At 40.4% G+C, this 19,395-nt stretch overlaps 4 protein-coding genes across 4 annotated transcripts; 1 reads left to right on the forward strand and 3 right to left on the reverse strand.

Annotated features, from left to right (window-relative positions):
- Positions 1-439: 439 nt before the first annotated feature.
- LOC128718188 (senecionine N-oxygenase-like) lies at positions 440-2,109 on the forward strand. The gene is made up of 4 exons (XM_053811859.1): positions 440-489; positions 681-696; positions 757-1,149; positions 1,207-2,109. The coding sequence occupies exons 1-4, from the start codon at positions 440-442 to the stop codon at positions 2,107-2,109; spliced, it is 1,362 nt and encodes a 453-aa protein (XP_053667834.1).
- Positions 2,110-3,546: 1,437 nt separating this feature from the next.
- On the reverse strand, positions 3,547-5,389 carry LOC128718189 (senecionine N-oxygenase-like). Its single transcript, XM_053811860.1, has 2 exons — positions 5,324-5,389; positions 3,547-4,869 (listed from the first exon to the last, which is right to left on the reverse strand). Exons 1-2 carry the CDS (start codon positions 5,387-5,389, stop codon positions 3,547-3,549), a joined length of 1,389 nt encoding a protein of 462 aa, XP_053667835.1.
- A 2,240-nt stretch (positions 5,390-7,629) lies between these two features.
- LOC128718191 (uncharacterized) lies at positions 7,630-9,216 on the reverse strand. Its single transcript, XM_053811861.1, has one exon. It carries the CDS (start codon positions 9,214-9,216, stop codon positions 7,630-7,632), a length of 1,587 nt encoding a protein of 528 aa, XP_053667836.1.
- A 470-nt stretch (positions 9,217-9,686) lies between these two features.
- Positions 9,687-10,812, reverse strand: LOC128707580 (alpha/beta hydrolase domain-containing protein 17B-like). The gene is made up of 3 exons (XM_053802537.1): positions 10,535-10,812; positions 9,986-10,360; positions 9,687-9,903 (listed from the first exon to the last, which is right to left on the reverse strand). The coding sequence occupies exons 1-3, from the start codon at positions 10,810-10,812 to the stop codon at positions 9,687-9,689; spliced, it is 870 nt and encodes a 289-aa protein (XP_053658512.1).
- Between the last annotated feature and the right edge of the window lie 8,583 nt (positions 10,813-19,395).

The following is a 19,395-nucleotide window of genomic DNA, read 5'->3' on the forward strand; positions in this document are numbered from 1 at the left end:
TATACTTTGCTTACTTAAGCTTGCTTGAGCTTTATATCCTTCATGGACTGGTATGTGACTTCCTATATGCATGATTCAAGTCACACATGAAGGCAGGTGAAATATAGGGCCAAGTAAACGAATAAGACGATCGGAGTAGAGTTGTAGAGTTTCATATAGTTTTGTATGTGTGGAGATGTGTAGATTTTGTATGTACGCCTTGTGATGTGTTCCAGTGAGTGGTATTTACTAACAAACGGTACTAAGGATAACTTAACCAATTATGTATGTGACAAAATGAGTGCCATGTGCGGCTTGAGGGAGATTTTGTTGTTAAAAAAAAAAAATAAAAAAAAAACATTTTAATTACATAACAACTACCAATTATTCGCTTGTTCGAAATCCATCAGAAACGTTTGATTAATATCGCAGTTGTAAGACTCGGTAAAGTCTCTAGATCATGTCTTTTCAAAAAGTGAATGTCGACAAGTGGGTAAAAAAGCATCACAAGTATAATCTTTCCAACAAAAATTGTTTATTTATTTTAATAGTACTTAATTTTTGAAGAACTACAAAACACATTGGCAATGCGCACCTAAGGGTAATCAGTGAGTGCCACTGAAGCACTCCTCTTATCATGCATATTTCGACTGTGCGCCAGTCTCAACGTAGATACCGTTCGTTTTACACGCGTTGCGCAGAGTTTTCCATCTTATGGTAAGTTATTATGCTTTCAATAGCATGAATCCAATTGTAATTAAATGTTTAACCATTTAGGCTCCCTCTACTACTTATTGCATTATCGGTGCTGGGCCTTCCGGTTTATGCACCGCTAAACACGCATTGACCTTTGATCATAACGCCACGGTGAAAGTGTTCGAGCAGTCTCAAAAAATCGGTGGCCTTTGGGCGTATTCTGAGAAAACCGGAAAGGATGTGAACGGTTTGGACATAACGTGTATGTATGCGAACCTTCGCACCAACCTCATTAAACACGGCATGGGATATCCGGACTACCCAATCGACGAACAAGCTGGAACGTTCGTGACTATCAGCGATGTGATAAAGCAGCTGGAGGGCTACGTTGATAAATTTCAATTGAAAAAATATATTTATTTCCAACATCAGGTTGTGCGTGTGGTTAGAAATTTTGAATCCAGTCAGTGGAACGTAAGTAGAGGATCAGTACGTACATTCAATATAGGTTAATTTTTTTGTCCGTTCTAGGTATTGGTAAAAGACTTGGCTAGCGATCAGTTCACTATGCACCAATTCGATTTCGTTCTGGTGTGCAATGGCCACTACAGTTCTCCGATTGTACCATCTTTTCCCGGACGGAGTATATTTCGTGGACGGCAGCTACATAGCAAAGATTACCGGCGCGGAGAAAATTATAGAGGTGAGCGCGTCCTGGTAATTGGTGGAGGTCACAGTGGAATGGATATTGCGCCCGACATTGCAGTGTACGCTGATAAAGTTGTCCTGAGTCATCGTTGTAAAGTTCCGGTTCATACCGGCGATCATGTAGTACAGAAGCCCGAAGTTGCGCGCCTAACGCTAACCGGTGCTGAGTTTGTGGATGGCACAGAGGAGCATTTCGACACAATCATCTACTGCACGGGGTATCGCTATTCGACACCATTTCTCTCCGTAGATTGCGGAGTATCGCTCCACGACAATGCCATCAGTCCCTTGTATTATCACTGTATTAACATCAATCAACCGACTATGGCCTTTATCGGGTTGCCATTCAATGCATGTCTAATGCTAATGATGGATCTACAAGCCAGATTTTGCATGACCTTCTTCAGTGGTCAGAAACCGTTGCCGAGCAAGCAAGAAATGCTGGACGCATGGCAACAGGATCAAGACGAACGAAAGGTGCGTGGATTAACCGGTAAACTAACGCATATGCTGGCTGGCGATTTACAGCAACGATACTACGATGATGTCGCACACATTGCCGGTATCGAATCTCTTAAACCGGTGCTAGCCAAAATGCATGCTGATTGCATCAACAGTAAAAATGAGGATGTTAATTTTCGCAACTTTGACTATCATATCATTGATGACGAAAACTTTATAAAAGTAAAGATACCCCCGAAATCGGTATCCTCAAGTATTGCTTAGGAAAACTACAGTTGTTTGAGTTGAAAACTACAAAATTGTTTGAAGATTGTAAAAATGTATGGTTCAGCGATATTTTACAAAACCTATCTTGAATAAAATTTGTTTTGATGATATTTAGCATTATGTTTACATTCATCGCAAAATTGCTTGACAAAACAAAGTTGCAGATGGTTGGCTGGGTTCAATAGTTTTGAAATGTATTTTGACTCGATTTTATCTCATTTCACTTTAAATTCATTCGGATGTAATAGTAGCTACCGAAAGATAGTCTAAATTTTTTTATATTGCCTTATAAGCGACGAACGTTAGAGTTTTAAGATCGATTGCAAATTTGTTTGTTGTTTGTGCATTTTTTTTTTAGATTTTTGACCTTTCGGATCACGTATCACGTAAAAGTATAGACATATAAAGAAACTCACACAATTTGTTAACATAATTAACTGGTCTGGTTAACGAGAAGCACTTGCAATCGATCTATCATCTCTGATCTATACTATACTTTTGATATATTTGCATACTACTAGGAAGCACATATTACGGTAAAACAGCAAATTACACGTGGTAGTACATATTTCTAGAATGATGTTTACGGAAACTTTGTTTAACATACTATATTTATTGTTAAATATTATATCTTTCTTAATCATTCATGCCTCACTCTTTTCGATGGAAATGGAATGAGTTCAAAGGAGTCAAAATATAAAATTTGGCACTAAAATTCAATATTGGGCGGCGACATCAGCGACATCGGCGATTTACATCACAGTACATCATACTGTACATGTAAAGATGTTCACAAAATCAGTAACCGAGACAACCGAGTGGAACGGATACCGACAAATTCAAAGTTCTCAATGTTCTCAGGGCAATTTGTACAATATTTAGGATTTATTCGAATATTTTTATAAAGCAGCAATAAGATTCTAATTTAGCTACATTATTTGGTAAAACTTTAGCAAGCTTTGGGATGGGATGGATCATCTTCGACAAAGACCCATTGTGAAAGTGTCAAACAGCCGCATGTGGCTCGCGATACGAACTTAGCAGACCACTCCATTATGATGTGTTACTATTTTCTTATAGATACAGATTTATGGATGTATATAGACAATTTGTTGAAGGTTTATACAGTACATATACTGTGTTAGAAGACAACAATTTCTAATAGAATGACCGTGGGGCAGTCGTTATGATTCTTCTTAACTTCGTTATGATCGTATTTAAGCATATCGGGATGTTTCGCTCGATTGAGGATATGATATCATGGTTTCATTGCACTTTCCATACCAATTACCACAAAGGATACAATGTAATGGAAAAATATAATGGAAGAAAGAAAAGATTCTGTGCACCTAAAAAAGGACCGTACACCAATTCAATAGAAAATTAGAATAATGTTCCAAATAGTGCTGCTCCTTATATACACATAGCTCCAGATTATTTTACATTAAATTTTATCTCCCTCCTCTGATGTAATTCAGAAATGTCACACTTCACAAAAGTGTTGTTATCCACAATGCGGTACACATCGTTGCGATAGTGTTGTAAATCTTCCTTCTTTCGCCTTGAACTATCAATATGCATATCCGTCATGACCTTTGGTATAGATTCGATCCGTGCACGGTCCGCCAGAGATTGATAGTACTGTCCTTGATATTGCGCACCCATCATATGAGCCTGCCTTTTCTTCAATCCATTACTCCACCGCTCGTTCATTTCTTGCTCATGATCGAGCATCATTTCTTCCTTGCTGGGCATCGGTATTCGTCCACTATAAAATTGTACACAAAATCGAGTCTGCAATTCGAACATACGTGTTGCGCAAACATAAAACGGTAGCCCAATGAATGCCATCGTGGGATGATTAATATTCAGCACATGTTTATAAAGCGGTCGAACCCAGTTATCATCCACCTGCATATCACAGTCAGAATGCAGAAAAGGAAAACTGTATCGGTAACCGGTACAGTAGAAGATTACCGTTACGGGATGCTGCGATCCATCCACAAATTCAACACTATCCTTCAGGATCCGCAATACGTCCGGCACTTGCAACACATTCGCAGGAAAGATTAGCTGCTTCAACTTTTCTGGTACGTGGTGACTGAAGTATACGGTGTTTGCCATCTTGGCTGCCTCCAATGTTAAATCCGTTCCACTAGGTCCAGCACCAATTACCAGCACTAGCTGATCTTTGAAAATGTCTGACCTACGATAGTCGTGACTGTGCAGCTGCTTGCCTTGGAAACACTCAGCGCCTGGATATGGTGGAACGATTGGTGTGTGATAGTGCCCATTGCAAACCAACACGAAATCAAACGTTTCTGTCGATATTTTCCCACTAGTCAAATGTCGTACAGTAACATTCCAACCATCGGTACATTGGGGTGCTGGTTTTACCTCTTCGACCAAATGTTCAAACGCGATCCATTTGGTAACACCATAATGATCAGAATAGTCTCGAATGAATTGCAGCACCTCGTCCCAGCGAACATATGACGCATCTTGACTAGACATTTCGAAGCCTGGAAAACCCATTACTTCCTTCGGTAGATTTGTTTTAAGGGTTTCGTACATGCTGGAATGCATTGGTAGTCCATAACGATCGGTTCCGACTTCGTCCGTGTACACCCATGTGCCACCGATTTGGTCGGATCGCTCGTATATAGTTACGTAGCCTCCCGTATCTAAAATCGTTTTAGCCGCGCAAACACCCGAACTTCCAGCGCCAATCACACAGTAGCGTTTTTGCTGCTCATTCTACGCAACGTTCAATTGTAGACACAGGGAGCATGTTAAAGACAAAACGATTAGCTTTATTGTACAGTATCTTGATCAAATAAAAAAAACAACTTACCATTTCGCCGATAGATTATAGTTTACCAAGCGTATTTTTGAATGCACTACTCAGAAACACACTTTTTCAAGCAGACTTCCCGTACTGGTACTAATATGTGCACAGTACTTTCGGCAATCACTATTGGATTATCATACGGACACGGTGGATCACTGGTGGGCTCGATTTGACAATAGCGTCAAGAGGGCAAGAGATCAGCTGATTTCGAGGTTTAATCTTGTGCACGACTGTCACTATGGGCCAATGAAGCATATACTGGCCAAATAAATCCACAACCATTTCAAACTAGATCGTAAAAACCACCACGGCAAAAGAGCCAATCGTTATATTTATCTATTATATCCAATTCTTCATTACCCGATCCAGTTCGATATGATTCGAATTCAAACAAATATCTAACAGACATGTCTCCACTTTACGCATGTTTGTTCGTATGTCGTATCTATAAATCTCTTGTTCTGTTTTATTACTTCAACCCTCGTTTGGGTTGTATTTTCGTAGTTGACAATTCTATAACAATAGTTTTACAGCATATCAAACGCATTAATGGAACACATTGTGCAAAACCCAACATTTGCATGTAAACTGTATAAATCATCAAAGTAATCGGCCAAACTATAAAAAAACATGTTTTATCTCTCTAGCTAACAATACAGACACACACAGACCTAAATATTGCTGCAAACAAATGTTAGTTGTATTGTGTACGAATGAACTTATATTTATCACAATAGTTATCGATGTCGAATAGTTTATCCATAAACACATTAAAACGAAAGTATTTGTCTCAGTTTGTTGAGCCGTCGTTAGTCTTTGGGTGCCTTCTTCGCCATTAGCTATTGTTCGCGGATAGCTTAGACAATGCCTAACCTGTGACATATGTAAGATTTACTATACAGGAAGTCTTTTGATAATAAATGACGTTTTAACTTAAGCTTTTGCCCTAATTATGTGAAACAGAGATAGTAGAAATTATGCTCAGTAAATCATAAAGCTAACATTTTTAAAGTAATCATGTGTATTGCGGAATCCTGTGCAAAGTTGGTAAACCCGACACGAAGTGGAAGTTGCTCGGAGGGAATGGATAATATTAAAATAGTGATCTGTACGAAGGTATACAATGCAGCTGGTAAACTCGTCGTTTATCTTAACAGAGTTACACTATGTACTATCTACAGATAATGTGATCTCCGGGTGTATATTTGCGTAATACAACTTAGTCGTCTGTCTGATGATAACATTATTCTTTTGTTTTACTTTGTTTTTCTGTTTTTTTGTGTTTCTAATGCTCGCTTTATAGTATGCCAATTAGTATGTAGAAACAAAGATAAAATATAGAAGGAAATAAAAAAAAGCTACTGTAACAGTACAGCACAACTGCGGGAAAAATTTGATTATTACAACAACAACAAAAATCACATAATACTAATACATTTGCTTTTATGCCTTCTCTACTTGCAGTGTAACTGTTGTACATAGTCCTTAGCAAAAAAATCTTTGGATATCACGCAGATACCGCTTATTCCGAACGAAGTAAAGGTTCTCCATTATACCCTAGCTGGCCTTAATTATCTTCGATTTAGATGAAATTCAATAAAAGTTCGACATTATAAATTGCATGCTGTTGCCGACAATCTTTTCAGTGCTGTAACAGCATTTGAGCGCAGGAAATGTTCACAAATGCAACAAACAATGGAAGGACGGTTTTTGGTGTGCATGCGATTCATATCAGATCTGAAAATAAGGATTTGAAAAAGAATATCCGTGTCAGGCTACGTGAAAGAGTAGCGGGTGCAGCTTACAAATCGATTTTGTGTACATTCAGTTAACATTTTTAGAATTTAGTAAATCCGCCATGTGCGTAGAAAATGTACGAATTAGTGTGTACGAAGCTGTGTGCGTGGATGGTACGTAAGTTTTGGATTGATTATTTCTTCCTCTGCCATGTGCTATGACACTGTTCGTATCATAGTTCATGTTTGTGAAAACATTCCGCTTATTGCTGTATAATATTGTTTTTCGAATGCTTAGTTTACTTCTTATATCAATTTACTATACATGAGACAAGTAAGTTGCAAAATGTGACTCTTTCATATTCAGTCGATACTATCAGTCCCATACCACTGGATTAATGGATTGATTGTGTTGTGTAATAAATTATAGAATATGCTCAGTATGTGTACATATATGCGTATTTTGTTAAAAAATCAATGTAGTGATAGCATATAGTGTTCCATGAATTGCACTATTATCATTAACATATTGTTTGCCTATTAGCATCGCAACCTGAGAGTTGAATAAGATTTTAGACAGTATCCCAAACAAGTTTATGAAAAAATGAACCAAATTTGTTGCAGTCACGAGACGAGTATTACGATAGATGTTTTTTTTATATAAATTGTAAAATATAAACAATTTGCATATTCTGTGCGATTGGCTCAACTCAACTAAACAACAACAGTTATAATTGCTTGCACATCTCATTTGAAATTTGAGCAATGACATCGAACACATATAAATGGAAGATTCACAGACATGTTTAACAAACTTAATCGATCTACTCCATCGTACGTAAACTATACACATTTTAATGCACTTAATGCGTTGCACTCTAAGGAAGTGGAAATATTAAAGATTCTTATATTGCGCCACGTCTTTCAAGCTTATTCGATCGATGCCTCGGCAAACAGCTGTCCAATGTCTTTATTTTCAAGCGTCTCTGGCGAGAACGGTTCCTCATACGTGAGAAAACTATTCGAGTTGGAGATTGTTGTTTTGCGACGGACATTTTTCGCTTTTGTACCAGGTGACGCTGCCACCGGTATGGTTGCGGATTTTACAATCCGTCCTTCGGTGCTAACGGGTCGACCAGCGTTGGTAAGCCTTTTCTGTTCGGTGCTGTGACCTTCTACACCAGCCACTGATAGAGTTTTGGTCGGTTTCTTGCGTCTGCTACTTTCGCGTCTACGATCAGCCGCATTTTGGACGATGATAACGTCCGAACTAGATTTGGACTTTCGCTTGACAAACTCGTCCGAAATAAATATCAGTTCCACATCGTCGCTAGCAGGTTCGGAAGATTTGGGATGGGCGGACAGCTCATCACCTTTTCCTGAGGGCCCGAGCGACATATCATCGACAGATTTTGATATTGATTTCGAAGTGCTGCTTTCCCTGGTTTCAGTCGTATTGACCACTATTGTTAGCATCTCATCGGCTGGATCTAAACCGTGTACGGTACTAGGCAGTTGAAAGCTTCTTATTGCCACTGGCCGAAGAGAAAGTGACAGTGGATGGCGTTTGTCAATGCTTTCCATCGATTTGGAAATTTTCTTCGGACTTTTCTGCACCCGGATTGACTGTTGATCACGCAGCGATTGTCTTCTGAATTCATCGGAAATTATGATGATTTCCTCTGCCTGCGGTATACTTTTCCCGTGCGTACGCAATAATGGAGTTTTTTTGCGATGGTGTCTCGAGGCATGCTGGATTCCGATCGAGCGTCGTTCAACTGTTTCACTATGGCGCCGTTCGAGTGGACCTATTACTGGCACAGGGGAGTTCGGCGAAGGGAGCGGAGAGGCCGAGCTTCCGATCAACGAATCATCAGCACGCAGCCCCATCATGGAATCGTCGATTGTGAGCGGAAGTGCTGAACGGCGAGAACAAGAATCATCTGCTCCAGGCGAACGAGAGCAACCGATGCCGTCACACTCAACTGTGTCCTTTTTCGTCTTTATGTTAACGAGCTGCTTTAAAATATGCTTGACGTCTAATGATAATCTACACTTTGTACAAGATGAGGATGGGCTGTCCGTGGAATCGTTCAATTTACACATTAACCTATTCAAATTGCCCTTATTAATGGCTAGCATTTTTTTACTTTTACCTTCTTTCCTAAAAACTCCGCTGCCCGGACCAACAATCGCGGTACCGACAGTACTACTATCGGCATTGGTTGATTCCGCTGCACCTGTTGGACTGGTTCGTTGCATCTGTTGTAAGTTTTCTTTGGAGATGTTGATGATGTTCTCGTTGCAGGCGCATTTGCGAAACTTTAGATTTAGCTCAATCATGCTGCTATCAGAGGAATACGAAATGAACCCCTGTATGTCGTTATTCTGGCATTGAGATCGTCGATCCTCATCTACGTCCGAATTCTGATGAAAATGATCCACCGCCACACCATTTATGTGTACAGCAGCTTTCGCGCTTCCTAAGACGTTTGCATTGTCGGCACTGTTTTGCATCTGGTTATCTTTTAGCTGACCACTGACAGAATCCAGAGGACTAGATGGCGGTGGTTGCTGTTCTTCCGCAGTATCTCTACCGTCACCTTCGGAACGTGCGAGCGATAAACTGACTGCAGGCGGTATCGGGACGGATGAGGCAATATCAAATCCACTCCCTCCACCGGGCTCCTGATGCTAGAGCAGCTTTTCTATTGCCGATGCATCATTGGTAGAATTTGAGCTTAGTGTAATTGATGCATTTAATATTTCATCATCTGCAAAGAGAATCCACAACGATATGTTCGTATGGTATTGTATTTTCATTACTTACAACCTTCTTCCCACCGACAACACATACCTGTATTTAAATCTTCATCCTCATCTTCTTCCTTATCATCCTCATCATTCACTGCATTCTTTTGACCGTCACCATCACCTTTGGTACGCTTGCCACTGCCAATGCCGCTGGAGCGTTTGTTCTCCTTTTGTCAGTTAACCAACTCAACCGACACGAATTGCTTCAGCCGCTCCAAATATTGGCTATACATTTCTACATCATTGTGGCCGGCTCCTTCGACCCAAAGCGGTTCTACAGCTCGGGGACACTTTTCATAGATTGTCATGCCGTGAGAAAAATCGATCACTTCATCTTCGGTGCCATGTATTACCAATACTGGGGAAGTGACCTTTGGAACTTTGTCAATACTGTGGAGAATCGGAAAGATAAATATAGTATAGCACAGTAGTTATAATGACATTGTGTATACTCTGTGCTTGTGTTATGTACCTTGGAAAAGCGTCGAAAAACCATGTACGCTTCGTTGCCGGAAAAGCTACACGCATACCTGACATCAGTGGCGAATGCAAAATGACCGCACCGACCTCATACCGACTGGCCAAATCTACCGTTGGAACCGTACCGATGCTTTGTCCGTAAAGAATGATATTTTCTGGGCTGATGCCGTACCGCGTTCGCAAAGCATGCCATGCTGCATCGATGTCAGCATAAAGATTCTTCTCAGTGGGTTTTCCAGAGCTTTGCCCATAGCCGGAATAATCATAGCTAAAAATGTTACAGTTAATCCGTTGGCCTAAACCGATGAAAAATGTTGTCATCTGCCCGAGATCGACAGCATTGCCGTGAGAAAAAAGGAGTGTAAACCTTAAACAAAAAGAAATAGACATTTCTTAATTCCTGGTTGAGGAAAGTTGAAGGGCTGGAGGACTATTAATTATAATTGGATTCGATGGAAACAGAGATATTAACATAAATAATTAGTAGTACAATAGAAGAACTTGTTCTAATCTTAGAGGCTTTACAAAACATTATACTCACCGAGCGTTAGCACTGCATTTTACGAATAAACAGGCGATTCTGTTGCCCCTAGAAGACCGTGCGTAAAATACTTCGAAACATTCTTTCTCGCGGTCAGTGTATTGCCAGTCGGCCTTATCGTGTAGCGTCAGGGTAAACTTGCTGTTTGTACTGTCAGCTTCCGGTTTCAGATCGTAGCTGGCTTCGGGCGGAAGAAAGGCCAACTTCGATGCAATCCGCCCAGGACAAGGAGGGCAACAAAACAAACAACAAAGCTCACTGAAGCTTAAACCGTTCATCTTTTTTTTGTCGACGTTCGTTACGCTCGTATCCGTTGTCGTCGACGCCTCAACTACCTCCGCAGTGCCACTTACGGCTCTCGCTAAGGTTGAGGAACTACTTTTGTTAGTTTGAGCTTTCCTTTCTCGTTCCAGCTTGGCGTTGATATTTGACGATCTTAGAAATGAGCCCAAGTGCAAACTCCAAAATGGAATAATGTTTAGCTATCCCGAACAATGTAGTGTTTCACCCAATTTTCTCACACACAGCATACACGAACGGAGGAGAAAATGCTTTAGAGGGCATGAACCCTTGTACTCTTTTTAAAGACACACTACGTTAACGCAACAACGAAATGCCTGTTGGCCTAGGCCATACAATTTGTACAGTTACATGCGCTGCAGCTCACCGATATTTGCATTAAAAGTGAATTTCAAATGTTTTTTATTGCTATCGAATACAATTTCTTACTGACTAACCGATGTGAAGCAAAAACGATACGAACAAGCAATCAAAACTTCTTTTGTTTTTTTTAAATTGATTTTCGTTTTCTTTTCATGCGGCTGACAGCTGTCATATTTCCGACAAGTTCGACATTATGTACCGACAATATGGGACTCTACAGACGAAACTATTCGATTGTTGGTGAGTTTTACAACAAAAAAAAAATACAGCCAATACCCTCGTTACGCGGTTCTGGATTTACGCGGATTCGGAGATACGTGGATTTTTAAAATCCCCAAGATACGCGGTATTTGTAAATTTGGGCAAAAGATTTTTGTGGTCCCCCGCTATAGGGTTTGAAGCTACCCTGGACAAAAATTTGACATACCACTATGGGCTGAACGTAGTCATGAACGAAAAAACACAATAAAAATGAAAGTTTTTTTATTTTTTGGTTCTCGTTGCAGTGGTGGTTTTAAACGGTGATTTAAGGGAAGTAAGTTAAGAAAAAAAAATGAATACATGTATTTTATTATTAGTCAAAAGCATTACTGCTTAAAGATTTTACTCCCGTGAAGCATGAAATATTTATTATAATTTGTCTAAAGATGTAGTAAACATTTATGCAAGGGAATATTCCTAATAAATTTAGCAAAGTTAAATAAATTTATGTTTCAAAAAAGTTTTTTTCATTAAAGATATTAAGTCAAGCTTCAAACCCTATAGGGGGGACTACAAAAATCTTTTACCAAAAATGTAATTGGGTAGCAGTCATAGAGCAAACACCTCACATCATATTGCATTCACCTTGATTTCCAGCTGTCAAATCTTGAAAAAACCGGCCAATGTGATCGCGTTCCGCACGAATCCAACGTTATACGAATCTTTCTATTGTATTCATTTCTACCTATAAGTACGTTCATAAGAAACGTGCGCGTTTTTAGAGGAGTAAATGACCAAGAAAACAAGCAGTTAAGCGTTTTGCAAATGAAACAACGTAATTAATATTGAAACGTATCGAACAATGGGTGTTCTATTGTGAACATAAAGTGAAAGTGATTCCTACGAAAATAGGTTCCATTATGCATCAAAGTGCGTTAATCAAGCAGTAAGAAGTATCTACAAATGAGCGATTTATTGTGAACATAAAGTGCTGTATAGTGTATAGTGTTTATTTGTATGATATGATATGCGAAAAGCTTCCACAAAACATTGCATGGATGATCCAGGAGACTAGGTAAGTGGAGGAGGTAAGTTTTTTTTACGTAATTTAATCTTAGGTACAATTCATATTCGTTTTGGTAACATTTCCTTCTCCTAACAATGAAAGGGCACCTTATCCCGGTGTATCCAGCACGAAATGTTGAAATACCTAGAAAAAAAACTCTTTCTTAACACTTTGTTGACGGGTGCTTATACCACAATATTTGATGCTATGCATGAAACAAGCTATTAGAATAATTTTCATGTAAGCTAGCACCGTTTGTGTGTGTGTGTGTGTGTGTGTGTTTTTTTTATTTTTATTTTACAAGGAGTTGCAAATCTTCTAAAAGTTGTGGGATTTTTACCACAAAAAACTCTCCTTGGACCCTAATGCACCCTCCCACGAATTCACCTTGCGGAATCACCTGTAAGGAAGGGTCAGTGCTGTGGCACTCAATCTGGCTTTGGGTACGCGCTAGCAACATTTACACTCTAGTACACTGCACAACACTGCAAATTAAATCACTGTACACTGGACGCACACACACACTCAACCACTGCCTAACAGTTGATCATGCCGCCACTGCCGCTGGAGTTTTGTTAAGATCAACCGCATCGCCGACGAAACCGCTTCCCAGAAGTCAGCTCTCTGCATCATCACCTGCACTATGTTCGACTTGTTCACCCTCACACTGCACTTAGTGTTTAGTTCCTGTCGCTTCCTGTCGAATCTGGGACAGTGAAATAGGACGTGTTCCGGATGTGTCATCTTCGTTCACACATAGTGTACACCGTGGTGAAGAAGCATGTCGGAATCTGTGCAGATAACTCCTGAAGCAACCGTGGCCGGAGAGAAACTGTGTGACGAAGAAGTTCACCTCACCATGTTCCCTTAGTAGCCACGTTTCTACATCGGGGATCAATGAATATGTCCATAGCCCCCTCATCCACCCATCAACCCTACTGACTGCATCAGTGGCTAGCATCTCGATTTCCTCGATTGTCGCTCCAGTTACAGTCAGGGCGATGTCGTCTGCGAAGCCAATGAGTTCCGCTCCTAGAGGCAGTGTGAGCGTCAGTACCCCGTCATACATGACATTCCACAGAGTAGATCCAAGAACTGATCCCTGTGGAACGCCTGCCGTTATGTTAGCTGACTTGACTCCTTCCTCCGTGTCGAATTGTAGTACGCGTCCGTGGAGATAGCTCCTTACTAGCCTGCACAGATACGGGGGAACTTTCATACGGGTACGGGGGATACGGGGGAAGGCGTTTCTGACGTCGATTGTTATCAGCGCGCAGTAGCGAGCTCCACACCTTTTCCGTTGGAACGCAGCAATAGCCTTTGTTTAAAATGACTACTATCGCGTCGACAGTTGAACGCTTCTTCCGGAAGCCAAACTGTTGATTCGAAAGGCCGTGTGGACCTTCCGTGTGTACTGTCAGTCTATCCAGAATTGGCATTTCCTGTACCTTTTCAAGGGAGTCAGTGAGCCCCAAGGGCCGTAGAGCTGATGGGTCGCCCGGTTAACTGGCTTCGGTATCAGAACTAGCTTCTGCCGCTTCCACATTGGCGGAAGATGACCCGATGTGAGCGCATCTTGGAGTATGTTTTGGAACACTGCCGGGTATGCTTTCATTGCTGCTTGCACTGTTTCATTTGGGATACCATCTGGACTAGGCGCTTTCCCAAGTTTAGGGCGATTGGCAATCCTCAAGATCTCATCTTCTGTTATTGGGTCAGGCTCCGTTTCTGTAGTACCGAGAAGGCTCAGCTCTGGTGGATAATGAGTAGGGAACAGACCCTCTATGATCTTTTTGAGCCTCAACTTTTGACATCGCTCAACGGGTTCGTGACGAGATTTCACTTTCTGCATCACCGTCCTGTAGGCAAATCCCCAGGGCTTTCGGGCGATTTCATCGCAGAGCTCCCCAAAGCATCTCCTTTTGCTGTCCCTTTTTTCTCGCTTCAAATCAGATCTGACTTTAATATACCTGTAAGATGGACACATTTCGCGCTGTAACTTGCGACGCACAGCAATGCACTCGATCCGATGTCATGCGGCATGCTGGCATAGCAGGCTCCTGACAGAATTGTCACCAACTCTGGTACGTTGTGGACGTCCCCAAACCCTCCAAACTCCAATGCCTTTCAAACATCTCCTCGTCAGAAAACTTGGTTTTCTACCTTAGTGTTCCTTTCGGGGACGATGTTACCGACACCAGTCCGCTTTCTTTGGTAATCGTGTATCGTATCACTCTGTGGTCGCTGAGGGTGAACGCTTCACTCACACGCCATTTCAGTCGTCGCATTTCAGAAAGATCAGAGTCATGTATTTTACATCCCTGCCAACCAAAACATCTCGTATCGGTGTATCCGGGATTCTACCGCTGGATGCTGGATGGACTGCTCTTATCAAGGAAGGTCTGGCGGTTTCGAATTCCACGCAGTACCATAAAAGATGGTCCATATCACGGAATCCGACCCCACAGCCACACACTTTTGTCTCTGCCAGATTGATACGCTGTAGATGTGCATCCAATGCGAAATGATTCGACATGAGTCGGGACATCATCCGAATGAGCGCATGATCTACAGGGAGCCCACCGAACCAAGGCCGCAGGGACACTTGCGGAGAGACCGAGAAAAGGAATCCCCCGAGTTCATCCGCCTCCCACATGCTCTGCCAACGAGACAGGAAAAGTTGCTGTGGAGTGCGTAAGAATTCGTGGAAAGAGACGGATCGGTCGTAAAAAATGCCTTCTCTGACGCCTGTTTTGGCCAGTGAATCTGCCTTCTCATTGCCGAAAATTCCACAGTGAGAAGGGACCCACATTAGCGATATTATGAACGCCTTGTTAAACATTGAGCCGAGCAATTCAACAATTTTTACTACAAAATAGTCTTGGCTCTTAACAGCCCTTGGAGTTTTCAGTGCTTCAATAGCACTAAGGCTATCTGTAAATATGAAGTACTGATCCGGGGGACTCGCTGCTATTAACAATAGTGCGCAAAAAATTGCGGCAAGCTCCACCGTGAACACGGAACATGATGATGGCTGCCTCAGTTTGAAGAAGGCTTCGGTGTTCTCACTATACACACCCAAGCCAATGCCCTTCTCAGAGGATGAACCATCAGTGTAAATCTGGTTCATTTTGTCAATATGGCCGTACTTGTTCACAAAAATGACTGGTTCGACTCTCGGACGAAGATCATGAGGAAAGATCTTGATCACCTCACGCAACGAGGAGTCTGTACTAACAATGGAACTGTAGCACTCAGGAAGGGCAGCACGGTTTACTGCTTGTGGGGCGCTAGGATTGACTTGTAGAGCAACAAAATCATTATAATTTTTAATGAATTTGCTCTTAGAATCTGTCTCTATACGCGCTTTAAAATTTTCTGTGATCAAGGGTTTGATACTGAAGAACGAACTAGAAGGCGAAGCGACAGCATTTCAAAACGTAATCTCAGCGGCATCACTCCGGCCATCACTTTCAGGGACATATTGTGAGTAGATTTCATGCTCCCTAGTGCGATTCTAAGACTACGATACTGTAATCTTTCCAACTTAAGGAGCTGCGTATTGGATGCCCAATGGAAGCATATGCTTCCATTTTCCAATACGGAGAGTACCGTAGTCTTATACAGACACAGGACATCTGAAATATGAAATATGAAATACAGACACAGGACATCTGGCGCACACCCAGCGCCCCACCAAAACCCTGTGACTGTCCTTAGAAAGTCGATTCTTTTTGTACAATTTTTAAACAGCTGGGTGATATGCATGCTCCAGTTTAGCCTGGAATTGAACCAAACACCAAGGTATCGAAAATTGTTGGTGATTGATAACTTTTCCCCATATAAAAAGACATCAATGGGGTAGATCATCCCAAAAGTTAGAAAGCTTAAGCTTTAAGCCTGTATCTGCCAAATAATCCAGGTACCGGGCTGTATCATTCTGTACAGATTCGTAAAGGACATAGCATTTTGACATAAAGAATGACACAAGGGATCATTTTTGTAAACTACAATTTGAGGAAAATCGATTTAAGCTTAGTAATTTAATTTTAATTTCAATGCAATGAAATAATATACAAGTCTGATTATTAAAATAATCTTTTTTAAGTTGTTTTCGTAAAAAAAAAAATTGTTTGCCTTTTTTGCACACGGGAAACTTGGCCTAACCTGGCTCAGACCAGCTAGCAAAATTCTTTGTTTTGACATTTGTCGAGTTTGGGTTTTGGGTACTTGGGTACTTTCATTGAGAAACCAATCTAATCCTTCTTTCCTAGGCTTAACTTGGCTTGCCATTTGTATGGCGACGCATACAAAAAACTGGCTTAGAGCGTGATCTACCCCATTGTCCGAGAGAGGAAGTGGTCCTTCTATATCGATATGTATATGATCGAATCTACCCGATGGAATGTCAAACTGAGACAAAGCTGTGTGAGTGTGCCTGTTGATTTTAGCTTTCTTTCAATTAGCGCAAGCTTTAGTCCAATTGTTTATGTATTTGTTCATACTAGACCAAAAATATTTTGATGAAATGAGCTTTTTGGTCGCTCTGATTCCGGGGTGAGAGATATGGTGTTGTTCCTTGAACAGTGAAAATCTGTATGGTTCCGGAATGTAAGGGCCAATGACTCCTGTAAACGTTTCGAAATACAGTACTGAGTACTCACAATCGGACACTTGAAACTCAGTCACTTTTTACATTTTGCGATGCATGTAGAAGTTTCCCAGAATTACCAATCGTCGCGAAAACTGTGCAGTGGGCTTCTCCCAGCTCCCCCCTACACGAATATGCGAAAAAAAAATACCAACAATGCATGTGTTACGACAATCACAGGAAACAAACGAAAAAAGACTTTATATCGCCCTGGGCATTCAAAGTCGGACACCTTGAATGAAATAACTTCAATATAGGTTTATTAATATTTAGTAGCATTGCCGTTAGCATCTATTACAGTCTGCGATCTTTTGGCATGCTTTGGGCTAATTTTAAACATAAGTTTGCATCTAATTTTTGCCATTTCTCGCTTACCATTGATTCCAATAATCTTGAATTGGAAGGTTTTCGTTTAGCAACATTTTTTTAATTGGTACCAAATATGCTCGATAATATTCAAGTCTGGTGACTGGGGAGAGTAGCTAGTAGTTGGGGGAGTAGCTAATACGGTTGGGCAGTTGTATAGCAACCACATTTGTGTCATCCATGCCTTATGCTTCGGGTCGTTGTCCTGGTAGAATGCATAATTGTTTGCTATACCCAACTGTTCAGCAATTGGAAACATGTTCCTTCAATAAGTTAATGTAGTACTTAGCATCTATATTTCCACGTATGACATGCATTTTTCCAACACCTTGCGCTGCTATACAACCCCATAACATGATGGAACCTCCCCCATGTTTAACTGTTTTGATAGTGAACTTTCCACTATACTCTTCACCAGGTTTTCTCCACACGTAACGGCGGCCATCATATCCAAAAAGGTTAATTTTTGTCTCGTCCGTGAACAAAATCTGTTAAAAACAATCACAACACATATAATTACATGACAAATTATGCGTACTATGAAAACAATCTGCCTTCGTCCAAAACTCTATATCTTTATCGATATGCTTTTTGGCAAACTCGAGCCGAAGCACTCTATTTTTTTCCGATATAACTGCAATAAAAATATTGCAACTCTATCGAGCAAATTGTGTTTTCTCAGATAACGGCTAACTGTAGAAGCATCTATATCAACACCCCGGATATCTTTAAGATTGTCTTTCAGCTCAGCAGAGGTCAAAAAAGGATTGGAACGAATTTGTGGCAGAATGTGTCGTCCATCTCTATCATTAATTATTCGTTTTAACTCGTTTCTATTCTTCTTGTTTTCAATTCTACCGTCTGTTTTATATCGTTTGATATATTCCTGTTCCTGTTTGATTAGTGATTTCACTGATTTCTCTAACACTTTTTCCCTGTGTTATATTGAAAACCACAATTTTTCTAACTTCAACAGATGTTTGCTTTGGCATTTTCAAACAAGCTTGTTTTGATGCTCATCAATCCTCTACTAAAAGCAGTGGTATATTTTAGTTTGTACCTAACCAAAATTTGTCCATAGCAGACGAAAATTCCTAGTAAATCGAAGTGTCAGACTTTGCATGCCCAGCGCGATATGAAGTCTTTTTTTATTTGTTCCCTCTGATTGTCGTAACACATGAATTCTTGGTACTCTTTTTTGCATATTCGTGTAGGGGGGAGCTGGGAGATGGGCTTTTTCGAACCTAATCGACAGCCGAGCGTCGATCGATGACCCTTTTGTCGAACCTAATTCTGCTTCTAGCGTCACCTAGTGTGCGGCCCTCTAAACAAATTCGCTATCAACAACACTAGGTGACAACTGTTTCGCTCGATAAGACGTTGTTTTCATCAACTGATATCTCGGTTGTTTTCATAAATCGCGTGGTTAGCAAATCGTGTCAACAACGATATTTGTGGCAGTTGTGTAACGTATTAATGCTTATTTTATTTCCATAATTCGTAAAACATAGAACTTATTTTCACATATCGCATAATAATTCGAAGAAAGTAATTCAAATAACATGATTCATGAATAATAATTTCTAACAAACAAATATTTAACAACTAGTCACAAATTTATAAATTCTGAATAACAATTAAAAACTTCATAGTAAAAAATTATAAACAAACTTCAATATAGGTCTATAGAATACTTAATTATTCTAATGACAACTATGCATATAATTTTAGAAAAAAGATTTTATAAATCGTTATATATGCTAAACGAACAATATTTCCTTCATTTTTTTGGCAACAATCAAGAGCGTTTCTGGTTATACATTTGACCTGCTTTAGAAAATAATCTTTCAAACGGGACCAATGTACCAGGTATGCATAAAATTTTACTTGCTAGCGAAAATAACGATGGAAATT

The sequence above is a fragment of the Anopheles marshallii genome, chromosome 2 (genome assembly GCF_943734725.1).
Source record: "Anopheles marshallii chromosome 2, idAnoMarsDA_429_01, whole genome shotgun sequence".
NCBI classification, from domain to species: domain Eukaryota; kingdom Metazoa; phylum Arthropoda; class Insecta; order Diptera; family Culicidae; genus Anopheles; species Anopheles marshallii.